This window comes from Lutjanus erythropterus, chromosome 3 (assembly GCF_056507025.1).
Source record: "Lutjanus erythropterus isolate fLutEry1 chromosome 3, fLutEry1.hap2, whole genome shotgun sequence".
Taxonomy (NCBI): Eukaryota; Metazoa; Chordata; class Actinopteri; order Lutjaniformes; family Lutjanidae; genus Lutjanus; species Lutjanus erythropterus.
The window spans coordinates 34,160,638-34,178,634 of NC_139319.1; the positions used below are offsets into that span (position 1 = coordinate 34,160,638).

The 17,997-nt window shown below is 40.7% G+C and overlaps 1 protein-coding gene across 1 annotated transcript in view; it reads right to left on the reverse strand.

Moving 5' to 3' along the window:
• Window positions 1-3,619: 3,619 nt before the first annotated feature.
• The window catches only part of LOC146330351 (regulator of G-protein signaling 12-like), a 65,334-nt gene continuing 50,956 nt past the window's right edge, over window positions 3,620-17,997 (reverse strand). Inside the window, exons 7-19 of the mRNA XM_084715875.1 lie at window positions 15,451-15,620; window positions 14,198-14,290; window positions 13,841-13,984; window positions 10,578-10,760; window positions 10,270-10,420; window positions 9,840-9,934; window positions 9,381-9,593; window positions 8,237-8,310; window positions 7,948-8,074; window positions 7,665-7,761; window positions 7,193-7,245; window positions 5,334-5,508; window positions 3,620-4,982 (exon numbers count right to left, since the gene is read on the reverse strand). Of these exons, the coding sequence (XP_084572001.1) occupies window positions 4,375-4,982; window positions 5,334-5,508; window positions 7,193-7,245; window positions 7,665-7,761; window positions 7,948-8,074; window positions 8,237-8,310; window positions 9,381-9,593; window positions 9,840-9,934; window positions 10,270-10,420; window positions 10,578-10,760; window positions 13,841-13,984; window positions 14,198-14,290; window positions 15,451-15,620 (2,183 nt within the window). The 3' untranslated portion in view covers window positions 3,620-4,374. The remainder of the gene's footprint in view (window positions 4,983-5,333; window positions 5,509-7,192; window positions 7,246-7,664; window positions 7,762-7,947; window positions 8,075-8,236; window positions 8,311-9,380; window positions 9,594-9,839; window positions 9,935-10,269; window positions 10,421-10,577; window positions 10,761-13,840; window positions 13,985-14,197; window positions 14,291-15,450; window positions 15,621-17,997) is intronic.

Genomic DNA, 17,997 nt, shown 5'->3' on the forward strand with positions numbered 1-17,997 from the left:
TAATAGCCCAGTACCCCCAAAAGCCTTTGTACCCCGAAACAAAAGCCCTGTCCTGCAGACAAACACACACACATACACACACCGAGAGAAGAGGCAACAGAGAGGAGGAGAGGAATATCAAGTAAGATAAATGGGAGAGAGGTTGTACAGATGGAGTGAGCTGGTCAGAGGTCACAGAAGAAAAAATAAAGAATTCATCACATTTTCTTAGCTGTTTTCAGACTGAGAAAGCTGTGAATCCATTTAAGAAAAGAGAGTTTGAGTGTGATGACCCATCATGTCAGTTTCAGTTAGTATAGTAATTATACTAACTGAAACTGACAGGATGGTTTGATGGTTGATGATAACTATACTATAGTTACTGCTTGTGGCAGAAGAAGTCCTCAGATTGTTTATAGGGAAAGTTAGCCACTTTTCATGTGGCTGTCCAGTCAGAGTTGATGGTAAATGTAGTCAATGGAAGCAATAAATTCCTCAATATGTGCGTTACTGATTGAGAAGGCTGATTTCCTCTGCTGCAAAATCTGTTGCACCAGTAATGTCACTGGATGTAAGGATGATGTAGTAACTCCACTGTCTACTCTACTGTCATACAGCATTTCTATTTACACTGGATTTATATATTTTGTGCATCATGATAGACATTGCAAACTTATTAAACTTCTTATATTTACTATTTCTTCTTCTTATTTACTGTTTGGGAAATAAGGTACACTACTGTATATATTTTGTTTCATTGCCTACTATTGCAATTTTGTTTTTATTTTTTTTCTAATTACTGTATGCAATATATTTTCTAATCCTGAACAGGAGTATCTGTAAAGCGAAAAAATTTCCTCCCAGGCATCAATTATTTTTGATTCTGATTCTGAGGAACTAGTGTGCTAGATGAGTATGGCTGTGTTCCGATCTCCTTCAAGTACACTGTGAAGTGGACTGCACGGGGTATTCAGCCATGTTAAGTGAGATTCCAAATGGCAGGGAGCAAAGATGCTCAGTTTTAAGGGAACTGTCAACTGTGTAGGGAAGAACTGAACAATAGGGCTTTACTTTGCAGGAAAACCAAACACTGGAGCTCAGAAAGAAGTTTTATACCCATAAATATTTTTTTTATTTTATATTTATTACCTCAAAATTAATAATAGTCTGTATATATTCGACATTATATAATGATCTACACATAATTATCAGGTAAATTAATCAAATCACATATTATCCTAAACTTGCATTGCTTATTTCAATAGAATACTTTTTCAAGTGTGTAAGAGAACCTACGGTGGCCATGACACTTACAAAAATTGCAAAAGGCCATATTGAGAGCTAGTGCTTGTTGGTTCTGAGCTACTCCAGAAACAAAGCAGACTTCATGAAAAAGAACCTGCTCCCTCTGCAGATAAGACTCATTCAAAGGCAACAAAAACATAATGGTTATTCTCAGGTGCTCACTAACGAAAACATCTTACTCAAAAGAAAAAGTAATAATACAGAAATAAGATCATCAAAATGTACTTTAACTATCAAAAGTGAAAGTATTCATCATACCACAGAAAGGAGTATTAGATTACTGGACCGTTATTACTGCATGAACATGAGAAGAATTTTCATGTTGTAGCTGGTGGAGCTGATTTCAGCTACTTTACATTCTGTTGTACAATTTAAAGGTCCAGTATGTAAGATTTATGAGGAGCTATTCGCAGAATATGACAGAAATGGGATATAATATTCACAAATATGTGTATAATCACCTGAAAATAGGAAACATTGTGTTTTAGGTACCTTAGAATGAGTCATTTATATCTACAGAGGGCTCTTTCACGGAGGCGGCCATGTTGAACAGCCAGGGTTTTTTTAGTGGGCCAGAACAGACAAACAAAACACAGGCTCTAGATATGGCCTTTTGCATTTTGTCCATGTTGCCTTGCCACCGTATGGTCTCTTACACGCTTGGAAAGGGAGAGTGAGACGAGGTGTTTGCACTCCGCAAGCTCATCATTAGATGGCTTTAAATCCTACACACTGCTGGTCCTTTCATTTTTTTTTATATAACAATGTCTTTTATGAGGAATCTTAACCTGCAAAGTAGGTTAACTTGTAACTATAGCTACCAGATAAATTTAGTGAAGAGAAATGTGCATTCCCCTCTGAAAGCAGAAAATAGAAATACTTGAGTTAAGTGCAAGTACTTCAAAACTGTCTCCAGTAAATGTACTTAAATTTACTGAAATACAGCAACATTATACCTCTGGTTGGTGATACTGTTTGATCAGGAAATAAAGATGCACATAAATACTTTAATCTTCTAACTTTTACCTGAAAAACGACACTGACAGACAATGATCCCAGCTCAGTGCCTCTATGCACATGAAGCACACGCTCAAAAGAGAAAAGAAAGTCAGATGAAGAAAGGAGGCTGTTCACACGAGGCTCCACAGAGAGAGTTCAACCTTTAGAACATTTATTTGATCTATTTACAGACAGTACAGTCAACTGAACAGAGAATTGATTTCTATTGTGATACAACTGAAGAAACGGCATGGCTGCATTTCATTTCAACAATGACTACAGCAATATGGTGATTTCACAAAGTTGACTATATACAAATTAATACTTTTAACTGATAGATTGTAAAAATGAAAAAGAGGTGGGATAAATTAATAGCACAGGATAAAGTAAGAGTAAAACCTTTAAAATGTGAAACGGTTTGACTTGTTAGAACCATTTTTTTTCCAGCTAAAACCCCGCAGGGAAAGACAGTTTAAAACACTGTTGAATTGCTAAGACTGTGGAAAGAATAAAAACAGATGCTGCTGTGTGATGTAGTGCAAAGTAGAAAGAAAATGGGGATGAAAAAGAGAAAACTGTTCATGTACAGTCAGTGCAGAAGTTTCTGAATCATTTGGTCAGAGAGCGAGGTTACATGTGTGCGCACTCTCTATAATCTGCCGTCATGAGTGACACGAGAAACACCTGAGGTGAAAGGACATTGGTGGAAACACAGAATGTACTGTGCTCGAGTCAATAAAGAACAGCTGAGCAAATGCGTGTGTTCATGGTACTGGAGCATATGTTTGTATTTATGGGGTCAGGCCAGACGTGTCAGCATGCAGAGTGCTCAAAACAGTTCAAATTAATACATGGTGCAGTAATGTAGCCTCAACAGCACTGTCGATTTGGAACAGCAAGTGATTCTTAGCTCACTGACCCTTCCTAAGTCCTGTTCTTTTAAGAACCTCAGCCAACCTTTCTGCGCTACACTGGTCTATGTTGAAAAGAAACCAACATTTTAAAGATGGTTAAAAGATGTGGTTGTATATACATATATATGGGGAATCAGTTCATTCCTATGAAAGCTGCTCAGTGGTGCATAAAGCCAACTTCCTCCATAGAGCAAGCAGAAGTCTTCCTTTGGCTGAGCAACTAACTTCCCTTTTAGCCTCCGCTAACTTGAGTGGCAAAGGCTACTTAAGTAGCTTGCTAATCTACATAAATCAGTGGCTAGTTATCTAGTTTTTGCTAACATTAGCTAACATAAGATGTAACTATACATATATATGTGGCTTTAACAGGGCCCCCTGAAATGTTTTTAACCATCATCTAAAATGTGGTTTTCTATTCAACATAGCTGGGTACCACACTTGTTCAGCTGTGATTGGAGCACTGAGCACAAAACGGACAGGGCTTAGGAAGTGTCAGCTGTTTTCTGAATGTATGGCAGCTCAGTCACCTGCAGCATGAAAGAAACATTTTGAAAGGCTAAAGTGAAAAAAAAAAAAAAAGCGGAGAGAAAAGGATTTTTTCTAAAGGTGTCAAGATGTGTAAAGTCTTGTTTGTAATTGGCTAAAGTGCATTGTTAGATTCTGTACACTGGGGGGTGGGGTGGGCGTGGGGGGTGTTGTAGGGAGTTTGGCACTGGTCATCATCAATACATCTTGCACTCGTCCTCGAGCTTACGTCTCTGGAAATAAATCCACAGCAAGTCCGAACAAAAGTTCACACAGATACACACCACACAGGGAAATTCCAAGGACAAGTTCTGTCTGAGCTTAATGCATCCATTTTTCCTCTCTTCGTGTGTCTGACCTATTTTATCTTAAGGTTGTTGTTGACTTACAGTAACTAACTATATCTACTGTTTAAATAAATGAACACACATCTACTGCATGTGATGAGTCTTTTACATTACTTACTGTATTCTACACTTTAATTAAATGTTCTGTAATTTTAATTAGATAGTAGAAAGTGGTTTATGAAGTTTAAGGAGGAGATCTGGATGCATTCTGTGACCAACAAGGAACTTCACGCTGACTTCATCGGGTCTCCAGTCCCTCTCAGAGTCAGGTGAAGGAAGAGGTGAAAGTCAAAAGTTTCAAAAGTTCACACGGGGGAAGTACCTGAGCTAGGCCGACCGTCCTGTGCTTGTTGTTGGGGTCGGGGGTGGGGTTTACACTGTAGGGCTGAAGGAGAGACATAGTTGAGGCTGGGGCTGTTAATGTCCCCCTCTCCCACAAGAGTCAGATCAGACAGGGTGTCCTCCTCCAGCATCTGGACCGAGTCTCCCCTGACAGAGTCCTGGAGGAGACAATGCTGGGCGCCCTGGGACGGGTGGATGGGGGAGATGGTGCCAGGAAACGGAGGAGGTGGTCGGGCTTTCCTCCCTCCTCCACTCTCAGTGCCCAGTGCAGAGTCCAAGCTCTGGGACTGATGGCTCGCGTTGAGCAAGTGGGTGCTGCTTCCTCCTCCCCTGTCATTGCTGTTCGCCTTATTGCCCCGGCGACCGCTGCTAGGGAAGCTGCCGTTGTTGGGGTTATGGGAATACGGGGTGGAGCAACTGGGCTCGGGGTCGTAGGGAGGAGGCGCAGCCTGGTTGGTTGCCACTGGCGACAGGCGCAGAAAGTCTGGGAGCTGCAGGTCGCTTTTGTTTAGCAGGCCTCGCTGGTCGTCTGCTCGGTTGCTCTGAGCTTTGGATATGAGGTCGAAGAACTCTGCAGACACATCAAAGACCACCACGAGAGAAACAGGTGTACACACATACGCACGCGCACACACACACACACACACACACAAATGAATAATCACCCACAATGACTTATTTAACAGGACAGTACATTCATTGTAATTCAGAAACCATGCAGCAGGGGGTGTATTAATCAGTTAGACAAGTCAAAGCTACATACAGTGTGAGCAGTTGACTGTGCTACATGTAGCTAGCTAGCTTTGAAAGCATTTGGTGCTGCTTCTGCAGTACTGCAGACAGGCAAAAGGGTTAGTGTGGTCACGGCAACACAGCTACAGAAACAAGAAAGAGAGAGAGAGGGAGGTTGTTCAGAGTTTACCTTCAGCTTCGTCTATATTAATCTTTTTCTGCTTTCTTTTCTCCGGAGCCTTATGATGGACAGAGACAGAGTGGTTGGGTAAAGGCTGGCTGCTTGTGTCAGGGCTGGGCCCAGCCTTGCCGTTTTCCCCACGGGGGTGGGCTGAACCGGCTTTCCCTGACGGCCTGTCCTCCCCCTGGGGGCCACAAGGAGAGCGGAGCGGGGCATTAGAGCCCTGATGAGTGAGTCATGGTGGTGCAGGTACGGGCACAAGTGACAACATGTGGGGACCAGTGCTACTGATGGCGAGGAGGGTGATAACTTGTAAAATGAAAACAAGTTGATGGCGGGCGCACAAATTTCAATGATGCTGCTTTTAAATGGGATCAAAATAATTTTGATAAGGAATATATTGGTTTGTGTAATTAATAATAAGTGACATAATGAAAATAATTCAAAATGAAACATATCTTTGGTAAAATGTAATGAAAAGACAGGTGGGATGTTCCATTCAGACAGTATGTACTAGGGCTGGGTGACATGGCTTATAAATATTAAATTATATTTTTAGGCTACATTATGCACATTTTCTCAAATAGTGTACTTATATGATGATATTATCAACAACATATGTTTTGTTTGACTCCTCTCCAAAGCTCACTGGTTTTCTTTGTTAGTCTAGAAATGGCAGTAATGGCGACCCCATCTGACATTAAGTTAAATTAAGCCATAGATATTTGTTGAACGAGGACACACTGACAACAGCAGCCATTTTGAGCGAGAGCCTTGTTATTCTGTTCATTTCAGTTGTTTACACTGCGGGGATCATGGTTTCACATAATTAATGTGCTGATAGAATTGTTTAAAAATGTAGTTAGAAAAGACGTGTTTGCATCTTACTCATCAATAATTAATTGATTATGGATTGTTAACATGTTCAACTACTGGTTAAAGAAAATGCACAAAATTTGCAAACTTTGTGCCACAATGTTGTAAGGATGACAATTTGTGCTTTCAGAAAATATTAACACAACGTGATTTTTGATAAAGAATCAATAATGTGGATATGACGACTCAGTGGGTAAAGGCAAATAGTAGAACAGCTAGAACAGTCTGAAAAGTTATGCAGCCTTTAAACCCAGGAAATGATAACACTTGTGCCATTTCATAATATAACATGATCCAACAATAAAACGACAGGCTCATATCATGATATCAATACAATATCAATATACTGCCCAGCCTTAGTGTGTACTAAGCATTACTAACATGTAGGGTAACAGCAATACAGACCACAATACTAGAAAGACCAACTTTCTACTACTACTTAAAGCCACACTACTGCTTTCTGAATGAACAACGAAAGCAATCAATGACAATTTCAAATGGTCATCAATCAGGTCAAATCCCCAATCATGACAAGAAAACCCAGGAAGCAATCCAAAGAGCTGCCATCACCAACTACGTCCTTTCCAGATGCACAGGATTTTTTGAAGTTGTGAAACCCAGCAAACGCTCAGTGAGGTTGGGCTGATATCGCCCGGCCACTGGGTTCGTTATGGAAGAAAGAGAGCCAGCAAACCAGAGAGAGAAGTCGACGATGGAACATTAGGAGCCTCGAAAGTGTGATGAGGCTCTCGGCCCCGCAGCAACAGTGCACGTAAATACAGTCACACACAGCCCAACGCTGCCAGAGACGCACATCACACACCTGCGCACATTTCGACACATTGCAAACAGACATGGGTGATTGAAGACGAGCGAGAGGGACACTTAGTAGCGTGACATCATCAACCAGGAAGTGGAGACATTCGGTGGGTTATGGAACATTCCAGAGCAAGAGGAAAAATTGGTAATAAAGAAGTTGGAGGAAATCTTACTGTTGCTGATTGGTTTCTGCTCGTCGAAGGGACTACTACCTTCTGTTTGTCTGCTGAAAGAAGCAAAGGGAGAACATTAAGTCAGCTACAATTAGTTGATTAATCGATTAGCTGTCAACAATTAAATTAAATGGCAACTATGCTGATGATTGATTAATTGTTTGGAGTCATTTTAAGAAAAATATCCAATTTTGTTTTTATTTTAGCTTCTTAGATGTAAATATTTTATGGGTTCTTTAGTCCTCTATGACAGTAAACTGAATATTTTTGGGCTGTGGACAAAACAAGACATTTGAGGATCTTGGGCTTTGGGAAACACTGATCTACATTTTTCACCATTTTCTCATATTTTATGGACCACACAACTCTGAAATGAAATAACCATTAGTTGCAGCCACAGAGCACATGTAGAGATACAGATGATTAAATGATAATCAGTTTTTTGTTTAGTGTGAGTGTGTGTATTCCTCACCTTTTCCAGGAGTGTGTTCTGCTATATCTAATACAACTCGCAGCCCATCCAAGTTGGATATAGGGAGACCTAGATCTAATGGCTCCAACTCCCCACTCTGCATCATACAGACACACACACACACACACACACACACACACACACACACACACACACACACACACACACACACACACACACACACACACACGTGTGATATGAGTTCATCATCATGACAAACACATTGCCTGTCTGTTTATTTCTTTCTGTCTATCCACAGGATAGATGAATGAAGTGGACTTACAATGCGTGCCACCAAGTCAGAGAGGTGCAGGCCGTATTTGGCCACCACAGGCCTGAGGACTTCTGTCACTGGCTTGGTGGGCTTTGCTTTTAGGCCCACTGAACGGTTAATAGGGACTAAGTCAAGCCTGGAAAAAAAGAAAAAATGAGACAACGTTTTCTATGGGACAATGTAGCAGCAGCATGAGTGGTCAACTTGGTTTCAAGACCAGCATTTACCCTCAGTAATTACTCCTAGTATTGGTTTGAAATCTTTGGAAGCTTACGGGAATCACTGCATATGACTGTACCTGAAGAGAGTGCGTTTTTCTAGTCTGAGGTCCCGAGAGCACAGTGTCATACAGTCTTGGTCCAAAACAAGTGGCTAACAGAGTGAGATGGAAAAAAGAGAGAAATCATCATGAAAGATGCCCATCCAGTTGCCCAACCCTAACGTATTATCACTGACTTTTACATAAATAGAAAAGCCCACAAGAAGGAGAAAATCAAACATGTCGCTCATATAGTGACCTCATGAACCTGAAATGCCTAAAATGTTATCAAACTATTACCTGTTGGAGCAGTGAGACTGAAACAAAACTGCTAAGTAGCAGTCAATAAAACAAAACAATGAGCTGAAAGACACAAAAGCATTTCAGGCCTTGTCCAGACTGCCAGCCCAAATCCATCTTTTGGTATATAAAGATTGACTTCAGATTGATTTCAGAAATTCTGGACAGCAAATAACCACATGAAATCCAGTTTCAAGGAGATGATTCCTGCCACGTTCGGATGCATTATGAAATGCGATTCCAATCATATTTCTATAGATGTGTCTGTCCAGACCCTCTAGTTGTTTAAACTGGATTTGTCTTCTGCGTCACTTGTAGCCCAACAACACCAAATCCAGAGTAATGGAAGTGCATCAAGGTGGCTAAGCATCACAATCTATACCACCCTCCTTCATCACTGAGTTTGTCTGGTGCGATGGAGACCTGCACTGTGACTGGAAGGTGCAACTGATGTAGATTATGACTCTCCATTTCTCATGCCTTCCCGTCGGAAAGCTGCATCACCAGTGTACGCAGCTACTGACATCTACGTGATTATCGCAGCAACCCATGACAATAGATTGTGATGTCTGGACACACAAATCAGATCTGATCATTTGCAAATAACAGAACATTCTTTCTTAAAGATCTGAAATAAATGTGAGTTGCCTGCAGTCTGAATAAAGGCTTATAAAACTGTACAGTTACAGAGTCAGGTGGTGATTCTCTGGGTTCACTGTCCTTTGATCTGTTATTTACATAAAAATATTGATCACTGATGCTTTAAAATCATTTTCATCAGACTTCATCTGGTTTAGTGTGATTTGTTAGTTGTAGAAACATCAGAGCTCTGAAAATCAAAATAAAGGTGTTTACGACAGCCCCACATCAGCTTGTGCTGTACCTTCTCCCCTCCAACCAGGAAGAGGTCTATAGCTGCCAGGTTGATGCAGAGCTTCTCACAGAGACCCAGCAGCAGGTCCCTGATGGACACCCCAGCCCTCAGTGGCACTGAGCAACATGAGCCATCCGGCAAGCTTATGTTACACTGCCTCAAGGGGGCGCTGCCCCCTCCGCGCTCTGCTGACACTGATACTGCACCACGGGAAACATCACCCTGAAGGAAGAAAACAGAGACAGGAGGGGGGGGGGGGATAGTGAAAGGATGTTTTAAAAATAAGAAACAATGGAAATAGAGGTAGAAAGCAGGAAAAACTGTGTTTTTGTTTGAGTTACTTTTAAAGCAGATAAATTGAGAGGAAGGCGGTGAAGATAAAGCTGCTGTGTGCTGAAATGAATGTCTGTGTGCCCATGACTATAACATCTAAACTAATTATCTGGTGATGTCTCTTATCAGACTGACCTCGTTCCTTGCTGACCCTGACGTCCCCAGCTCCAGACTGGCTCCTGAAGACAGCGAACCCTGGGATTCACGGCGACCATTGCTGCCAGAGAAATCTGAAAAACAATACACTCATCTTTAGTGTCCCCAAGAAAGATAAACAAGGGAATAATAATTCCAAACATTTATATCCAACATAAAAAAAACAGTCCTCCAATTTCAATGTTGCCATATTTAAACAATAAGATTGAAACATGTTTTCTGTTCCAGTGGAATTCCAGGATCTCTTCCAATAGGGGTTTAAGATTAGCAAAGCCATTTAAAAAATGATTTATTCTATACATACTATATATGATCTGCATTATTGAACCAGCAACAATTTTGTTATCGTTTAAGTTATCATGAAGGAGCTTTTTAAACTCTACAACTGAAGAAACACAAAACTACTGACTGTAGTTGAAGTCGGCCAGCTCTCGTTTCTTCGGGCCTTTGCCAAAGCTCCTGTTGCGGGACCAGGAGAAGAACATGCCTTTCCTCCGGTCTCCCGAATCATCCCGACTCTCCTCGTTTAAAGATCTGCCTGACTTGCTCTTTTTATCCTCCTATAGCACACAAACAAAACAAATGAAAAGGGGAGGACAGAAGTGTGAACACGCAGATGCACATAAAGAAACCCATGAAAAGATGAATGCAACCCAACTGGAGAACACACACAAACACATAATCACGTTTGTGTTTGCAGAGACTTTGTGTTGTTACCTTCTTGGGTGTGGAGAGGTTGGAGCGGTCAGAGCCGGTGGTGCTGTGTTTGGAGGTGGGACTGCTGGGGATGTGGTAGGGGTCAGGCAGGGGCCTCCCCTCCACCTCCGCAAGCATACACTCCTGGTACAACAGCGACTTGAGGAACCGAGTGTAGCTGTCGAACTTCATCAGGTTGAAGATCTAAAGAGAGAAAAATAATGAGTGGGCAACAGAAAGTGCAGGAAGGACTGAAGACGTGCACAAAACATGGGGGTAAAAAAAAGGCAAAACAAGAAAGGGAAGGAGACTGGAAGCAAGAGGGGAAGGCAGAAACACAAGTAATGACAAAAAGATTGAAGAAAAGGAGGAAAAAAAAAATGAAAAAGACAAACTGAAAAGAGGAAGGTAGAGAGGAAAATAATTAGAGAAGATTAAGGATTGCAAACTAAAGAATAATAGAGGCAAACACTGAAAGAAATGGATGAAAATAAGAATTTCATAGATGCTGAAAGGTCAAATTCAAAGAAAATGTCTAATATCCCACTAGCAGCCCCCTGATGTTTCTCATTTTCATGGATGACTACCAGCATACAAATTATTTTATTTTCCTTGAGCCCTAAAATCTAAAGGTGTTTTCACACCTTGTGTTCAGTTCATTTGGTCTGAACCCAAATCAAAAATGACCCATTGTTGCATTTTTTTTTTTTTTTTTTTTTTTTTTTAAGTTATTTTTTGGGGCATTTTTGCCTTTATTGACAGTGACAGCTGAAGATATGACAGGAAAGGGGGGTGAAGAGACAGGGGATGACATGCAGCAAATGAGCCGCAGGCGGGATTCAAACCAGCGGCCGCTGCAGAGGACTAACAGCCTCAATATATGGTGCGCACGCCCTACCAACTGAGCTATAGGGGCGCCCCCATTGTTGCATTTTAGTTCCAGTCTGATTCATATTCCCACTTACTTTCTAAAGACGAACCAAGGGGAGTAAATTGAATTTATACAAGATGTTACAGAAATGGCAACTCGTGGACTGGACAGTTTTGGTGATTGGCATCCTGCATCATCAGGACCAAAGCAAGGAAATCAAATTCCTAGTGACTTACAGAGAGTTTAAGAGCAATTTAATGTTTCTGATGTAGAACTAACTGATTGTAAGAATTATTAGGCTACAATGATACATGCATGATACGAGGAGTGACTAACAGGTAGAGACAGGATGAAAGGGTGGTGTCTTGCACAGTGATGATTCTGGCTTTTTGTTGTAGGATAGCTGTGACACTTTTTAATGGACTGAGTAAACAAAGTACACAAAGTAGGATGTAAAGATGGCAATTTGAACAGCTTTAACAGCAAGCAAAGTACCCTGATTGCATAGGTTACTAAATGACTTGCATAAATAGTTTGCACAGATCAATTACATGATCACTCACTGAACAGATTTCACATTCAGCAGATGGATTTATTTGCAGTTTAGCTTTTGAAATCATGTTAAAATTACACATCATCTATCATAAAAATCCTGTGGTTACTTTATCTGCTTTCACACCACAAACTGCACCAGAATCCACTTTGAAGCAGACTAAAGGCATTTTTAAACCTGCCTCATTTGGTCCGGTTAACCCCGTTCGTTTGGGCTGGTGTGAAAGCCATCAACTGAACCCTGGTGCAGACCAAAGAATGAAAAGGTGAGTCTCTGCACGGTTTCAAATGAACTCTGGTGCACTTCATTTACGAACATTTCAAACTACAGGTGTGAAAATGTCCTAAGACCAATCTTTTCAAGCACTCTTAGTCCATTTGTTTGGTCCACACCATAGCTCAATGGACAACTTTCACACCAGCTGAAATGAACCACACGGACCTGGCAAATGCACCATGGTTAGTTTAAAGTGAACCAAACAAGGCAGGTGTGAAAGCACTCTAATATTCATCCAAGAATGGTGATGAAGGACGAGGCCAAAATCAAATGTGTCTATCTTCTGTATTTCAGAGCAATCTGACAGTGTGATTTGGCCATTTCTTGTGTAAAAGAGCTGCCAGTGGGGCACAATTACTGCCTTGCAGTTGTATGGCTCCACCAATCAGTCAAGATGCCATTTACATGCATGTCTGTCCAAACTCACAGAATGTATGTAGAGAAGAAGTTGAAGGAATTTAATAAGAAGGTATTAAGTTTTTGTTCTTGTTTTTTGGACAAATGGAAGTACTCACTATATACATGTGTGATTCCAGTGAATAATTACCAGACAGAGACATGCTGTCTTGTACAGAGGACTGATTGAGAGCTTTACATTGTGTTGAATTAAATTATATCACTTCATAATTTCATCAAATTAGACATTTGTGTGAAATTTCATCATTATTCGCAAAAGAATTCTTGAATCATGGCCAAAAACAGGTTTTGTCAGGTCACAGTGACCTTTGACCCCCAAAATTCTAATCAGTCCATCTATAAGTCCAAGTGGACAATTACTAAATATGTCCACAAGCATGGGTGGGTATGTACAGACGTATGGATGGATGGGCATACATACAGAGAGACAGACAACCCAAAAACATAACGCCTCTGGCCATGGCTATCAATGGCATGGAGGCATAATGACTGAGTAAATATGGCAAACGAGGGAAGAGCATGTTGCAAGTACAGTTTTATATGTGTGTGTGTATATTTGAGTCCACAAGGATGTTAAGTCTGACCCCAAATCTTTAGTTAACAAGGCCACAAGATCTTGACGAGCCCACGGGTGTTGTGCAATAGCTCATCTCAGGCTTTGAAGTTTTTGTGTGTGTGTGTGTTTGGGAGAACATGTGTGCATGTTTGCTGTGTAAAAATATGGAAGGTGATAGGGAGGATATCCTTCTAGCCTTGTGACTCTTATCAGAGACTGAACATCTGAGCTCAGCTGTTGAAATCAATGGAGCTTTTCAGCAACTTTCCACCCTCCACGCCATGCACATCTAAGAGGCCATTCATATCGACAATGCTAGACAGCAGGCGGAGATGAATAGTAGACCTTATGTTTAGTGAGTACTCAGTGCTGTAATACTAGTCTATTTTCAACAGGGCTGCATTGTGATTCAGTTTTCTGATTAATAATAAATTTGTCCTTCAGGAAAAACCTCTTAACTTCCCCCTCATGAGGAAGGTCAGAGGTCAGTGTCATCTAAAAAGGCTTCAGGAAGCTCAATGACGCTTCCTGTTTGACAGAAGTGCTTACTAATCACATTGAGGTTTCAATAAATAGGGTGAATTTTGGTGTTTGTTTGGTGTTTACTTTACCTGCAGCTGTTGCTCCTTGAACATGTCGGGTCGGGGGGCGTTGAGTATGTCGTCAGCGAGCTGAGCTTGACTGTCTATGTTGACCGGTGTCGTGGCTTTACTGGACAGGAAGCTGTTGTAGATCTCCCTGGCACGCTGAGAGAGCTGAAGGAGGTGGGAGGGTCAGTCAGAATGAGCGGCAGGAAGGGAGGTAGGATAGAGGGTGGAAGAAAAAGACAAGGTGACAAGACAGAGAGAAAGAGATGAATGAGGAAAGCTGATAAAACATATAAGAACTGTCTCTAATTATTACTCTAGAGGGGTGTTAATGGATGCATGTAAGTGATCAAACAGCTTTTGTTAATGCATGTTTGTTACCTGTTTCTTGTCATTTTCAGGGACGTGGCTGAAGAACTCACAGGCCTGCCAGAACAGGATATTCTCCTCACTGAACTCCTTCTTCAGAAACTCCTGCAGCACAACAATTAAATGTTGTGGGTCAAAAATTAGGGACAAAGCAGGCAAAATAATGCAAAGTCAGAGGAAAGCCTTTACAGTAATGCAGCATGATTAGTGTATGTTACTTTGTTAAACAATTTGTACATTTTTTATTTATTATATTCTCAAAAATATTTGCCATTTCTATGACTCTAGATGCTGCACAATAAAAACAGAATGAACCTTATGCCAATAAAACCCTGACATGACCAACCAAATCATATGATCACAGTAGGGCTGGAGCTGCAACCACTAATGGATCATTAATTGACTACTGCATTAATTGCCAACTAATTTGAAAAATTATTAATTGTTTTGAGTCATTTTACAATAAAAAACTGTCCATATTTGACTTGAGCTTCTCAAATGTATATATCTGGTTTCTTTAGTCATCTGTGACGGTAATCTAAAATACTTTTGAAGTATGGAAAAACTATTTGGGGACGTCACCTTGGGCTTTCGAAAATATTTTACTATTTTCTGATATACGTACCAAACAAATAATTGATTAATTGAGAAAATAATGGACAGAAAATAACTGTTAGTTGCAGCCCTAAATCTAAGTATTATTGAAATAGCTATATGGCCAAGCACAATGTCTATATCGCAGAAGCTGAATTTTTTTGATAAAAGGCAAAAGGTGTGAAAAAACAGCATTATATAACTAAGTACTGTGGTGCTGCAGAGATGTTCTGACATACAAATTTTGCTCTCCAGAAAAGGTGTTTAGTAGAGACGCCGAAAAATGTTTTTTTTTAATGAAAGTTTTTTATTAACTTGTTCATAATTTGTCTCTACAGAAAAGTCTCTTTAGAATCCTCTTCAGATCTCAACTTTCCAACAATGCTCTATATGACGGTCAAGTATATAAGTCCTTCAGTCAGGTCATCACAGTGCTGCAACGTACATTCCAGTCATATGACAGTGTGACAGATGGCCAACATTAACTGAAACAAAACAAACTCCCCAACACTAATACTTAATAGACTCCTCACATTTCAGACAGAAGCATAGCGGATTAACTTTGCAACATTAGAGGGTTTGCTGGAAGTCCTTTTGATACTTGGAAAAAAAAAAAACACATAGCCTGGAATCTGTGTGGGCATGACACTGGTCATGTGCTGTTGTCGTACCGAGAAATAGCGGACTCCCACGGGGTCCTGTAGCAGTCTCTCGAAGCAGACAGCCCAGCTGGCCACTCTCCTCTCAGTGTGGCGCCGGTGGCTCTGAACGCTGGGCAGGCTGGCATTACTGTTCAGACTGTTGTCGCTGCTACAGCCCTGCAGCTCCACACTGTTCAGCTCTGTCCACACACACGCACACACACACACAAAGACACATCAAATTGCTGCAGTGGTAGTGACTTCAGTAAGGTTTCTGGTACCTCTGAATTGGATTGAGGGTTAAAAAAACAAAAAAATCTGCAAGTATCCCTGCAGCTCCACACTGCTGAAGGTGTGTTAAGAACATTTCTGACTTTCAGGTTTCAGAGTGAGTCTATTTGGTTTAATCTTGACTCTCCCAACAGCATTAAACTATTTGACAACATATTGAGCTACTATTTTGTACTGTGCAAACTGTCAATTAAAAATATGTTTTAAAGGCCAAAACGCACTAAAGGCATCTGACGCTCACGTTTTGAAGTGCACCTATTGTCCTAAATGGCAGAACGTGCACTGAAAGCATCTTGACGTGCGCCAAACGGACTTGACGCTCGCACTCTGAACTTGTAATTTTAGAGCGTCAAATGAGGTCCAGGGCTTTTTTAACTGCAGCTGCAGTTCATGTTTGGGGAGAGTTACATGGAATAAAAAAGGCACGGACGTGAGGAGCGAGTGCTGACTGAGCTTCAGCTCCACCTGAAAGCAGATTTAAAAAAATCTACCTGCAGCAGAGAGCAAGGGAGGGAGAGCGCGTGTGAATATGGACAGATGCGCCAACTTGATATAAAACCTTTTTATGATCATGAAACCTAATATTACTGTACACTTCGGTGGTGTGTGATTTTTTTTTTTGCTCCAAGTGGCATTTGTGTACTTTTAAATATTTAATTACTCCCCGTCGATTAATCATAACTATGATATGATCTAAAGAGAGACAGCAGAGAGGAGGGAGGGAGGGGGATCGTGTGAAGTGCCAACTGATATAAAACTTTTTTGATGATAAATCCTGATGGTACTGAACAGTTATCTGACTAAAATATCTGTCTGAAAACAGACAGACGCTCGTCTCCTCCATGAATCGTTTGTCACTTCACTGCGTTCTTCTGAAGCCTGCAGTCTATTGACAGATGAAGCCTGCAGTGTGTTTTGGCCTTAAAAGCTCTAATTTATCATTCCAATTACGGAGTTTTGTGCACAAACTTCATTGTTCTAAATTCCAATGCGTTTAAGAATCAATTATTTTTCCCAACACTAGATTTGAGTACATCTATGTTCCTAAAGCTAAAACAGAATTGCAGAGGAAATACACAGAGAGAAGCTGAGAATAACCAGAACAGCAGAGCTTCAGGCCTGATGAACTGAAAGTGGGACGCTCAGTTGAGATAAAACAAAATACAAGAACAGCCAGAGGGAAGCCACCACCGGTCAGGTGCCCGAGACGACGCAAATCCTGTAAATAAACTGAAAGAGCAGTATGCTGCCCACAGCTAAAGTCCTGTGTGGTTCAAAACTTGGAAACTTGGCTATTAATGGATACTTCCTGTGTGTTTTCTGCTTTTGCACTTTTTTCACCAGTTTTATGTCATCAATGACCGTTTTCAAACTGAGGATATTATCAGATTTTCATAACAGCTCATTCACTCTCATTTAGTCTCAAACTCAGACCTCTGTTTTAATCATTAATGGTAATCTGTTAATGTGAATGAGAGGCAAAATGAATCCATCCACTTATATCTATACAACATCTATTATAACATCTATCACAACACATGTCCTATAGATCACCAGTCTATCACAGAGACAAAGCCATCACAGCCAACAGTAATATATGGTTATAAACAACAAGAAAGGAACATCAGACAAAGGTCCAGTGTGTAAGATTTAGGGGATTTTTTTTGGCAGAATATGGCATAAAAGGGATATAATATTCACCTTAGAATGAGCTTTGTTTGTATAGTAGCCCAAAACAAATGTAAAAAAAAACAAAAAAACACACTGGCTCTACTTAACGCAGCCTCTTGCATTTAGTTTCTCCTGCTCAGTTGGAATGGGAGGGAGAGATGAGGTGTTTGTAATGTGCACGCTCACCGCTACGCGCCGCTAAATCCTACACACTGGTCCTTTAATGTTCACATTGTGAAAAACACATGGGTTGAGATTTCCAGAGTGTGATGAAAAAGTGAAGTAAAAGTGAATGATCTCCCATCTTTCACAACTCATCCAAAACAACAGACAAACAACAGATGAGTAAAAGGTTTACTAGTATCCACAAAATGAAATTAAAAAAACAGAGCTTAATATTCACTGTTAGACACAGAGGTAGCAAATGTACACGCCTTCATTACACGAGTAGAACTGCAGATACTTGAGTTAAAAAAAGACTGGTAAAAGTAGACGTACAGAACTTCAACTTCAACTTTCAATTTACTCAAGTAAAAGTGAAAAAGTACAGACTACAATGTACTTAAAGTACAAAAGCAAAAAGCCGCCTTCTAAAAGACATTTCTGTTTCTGTGA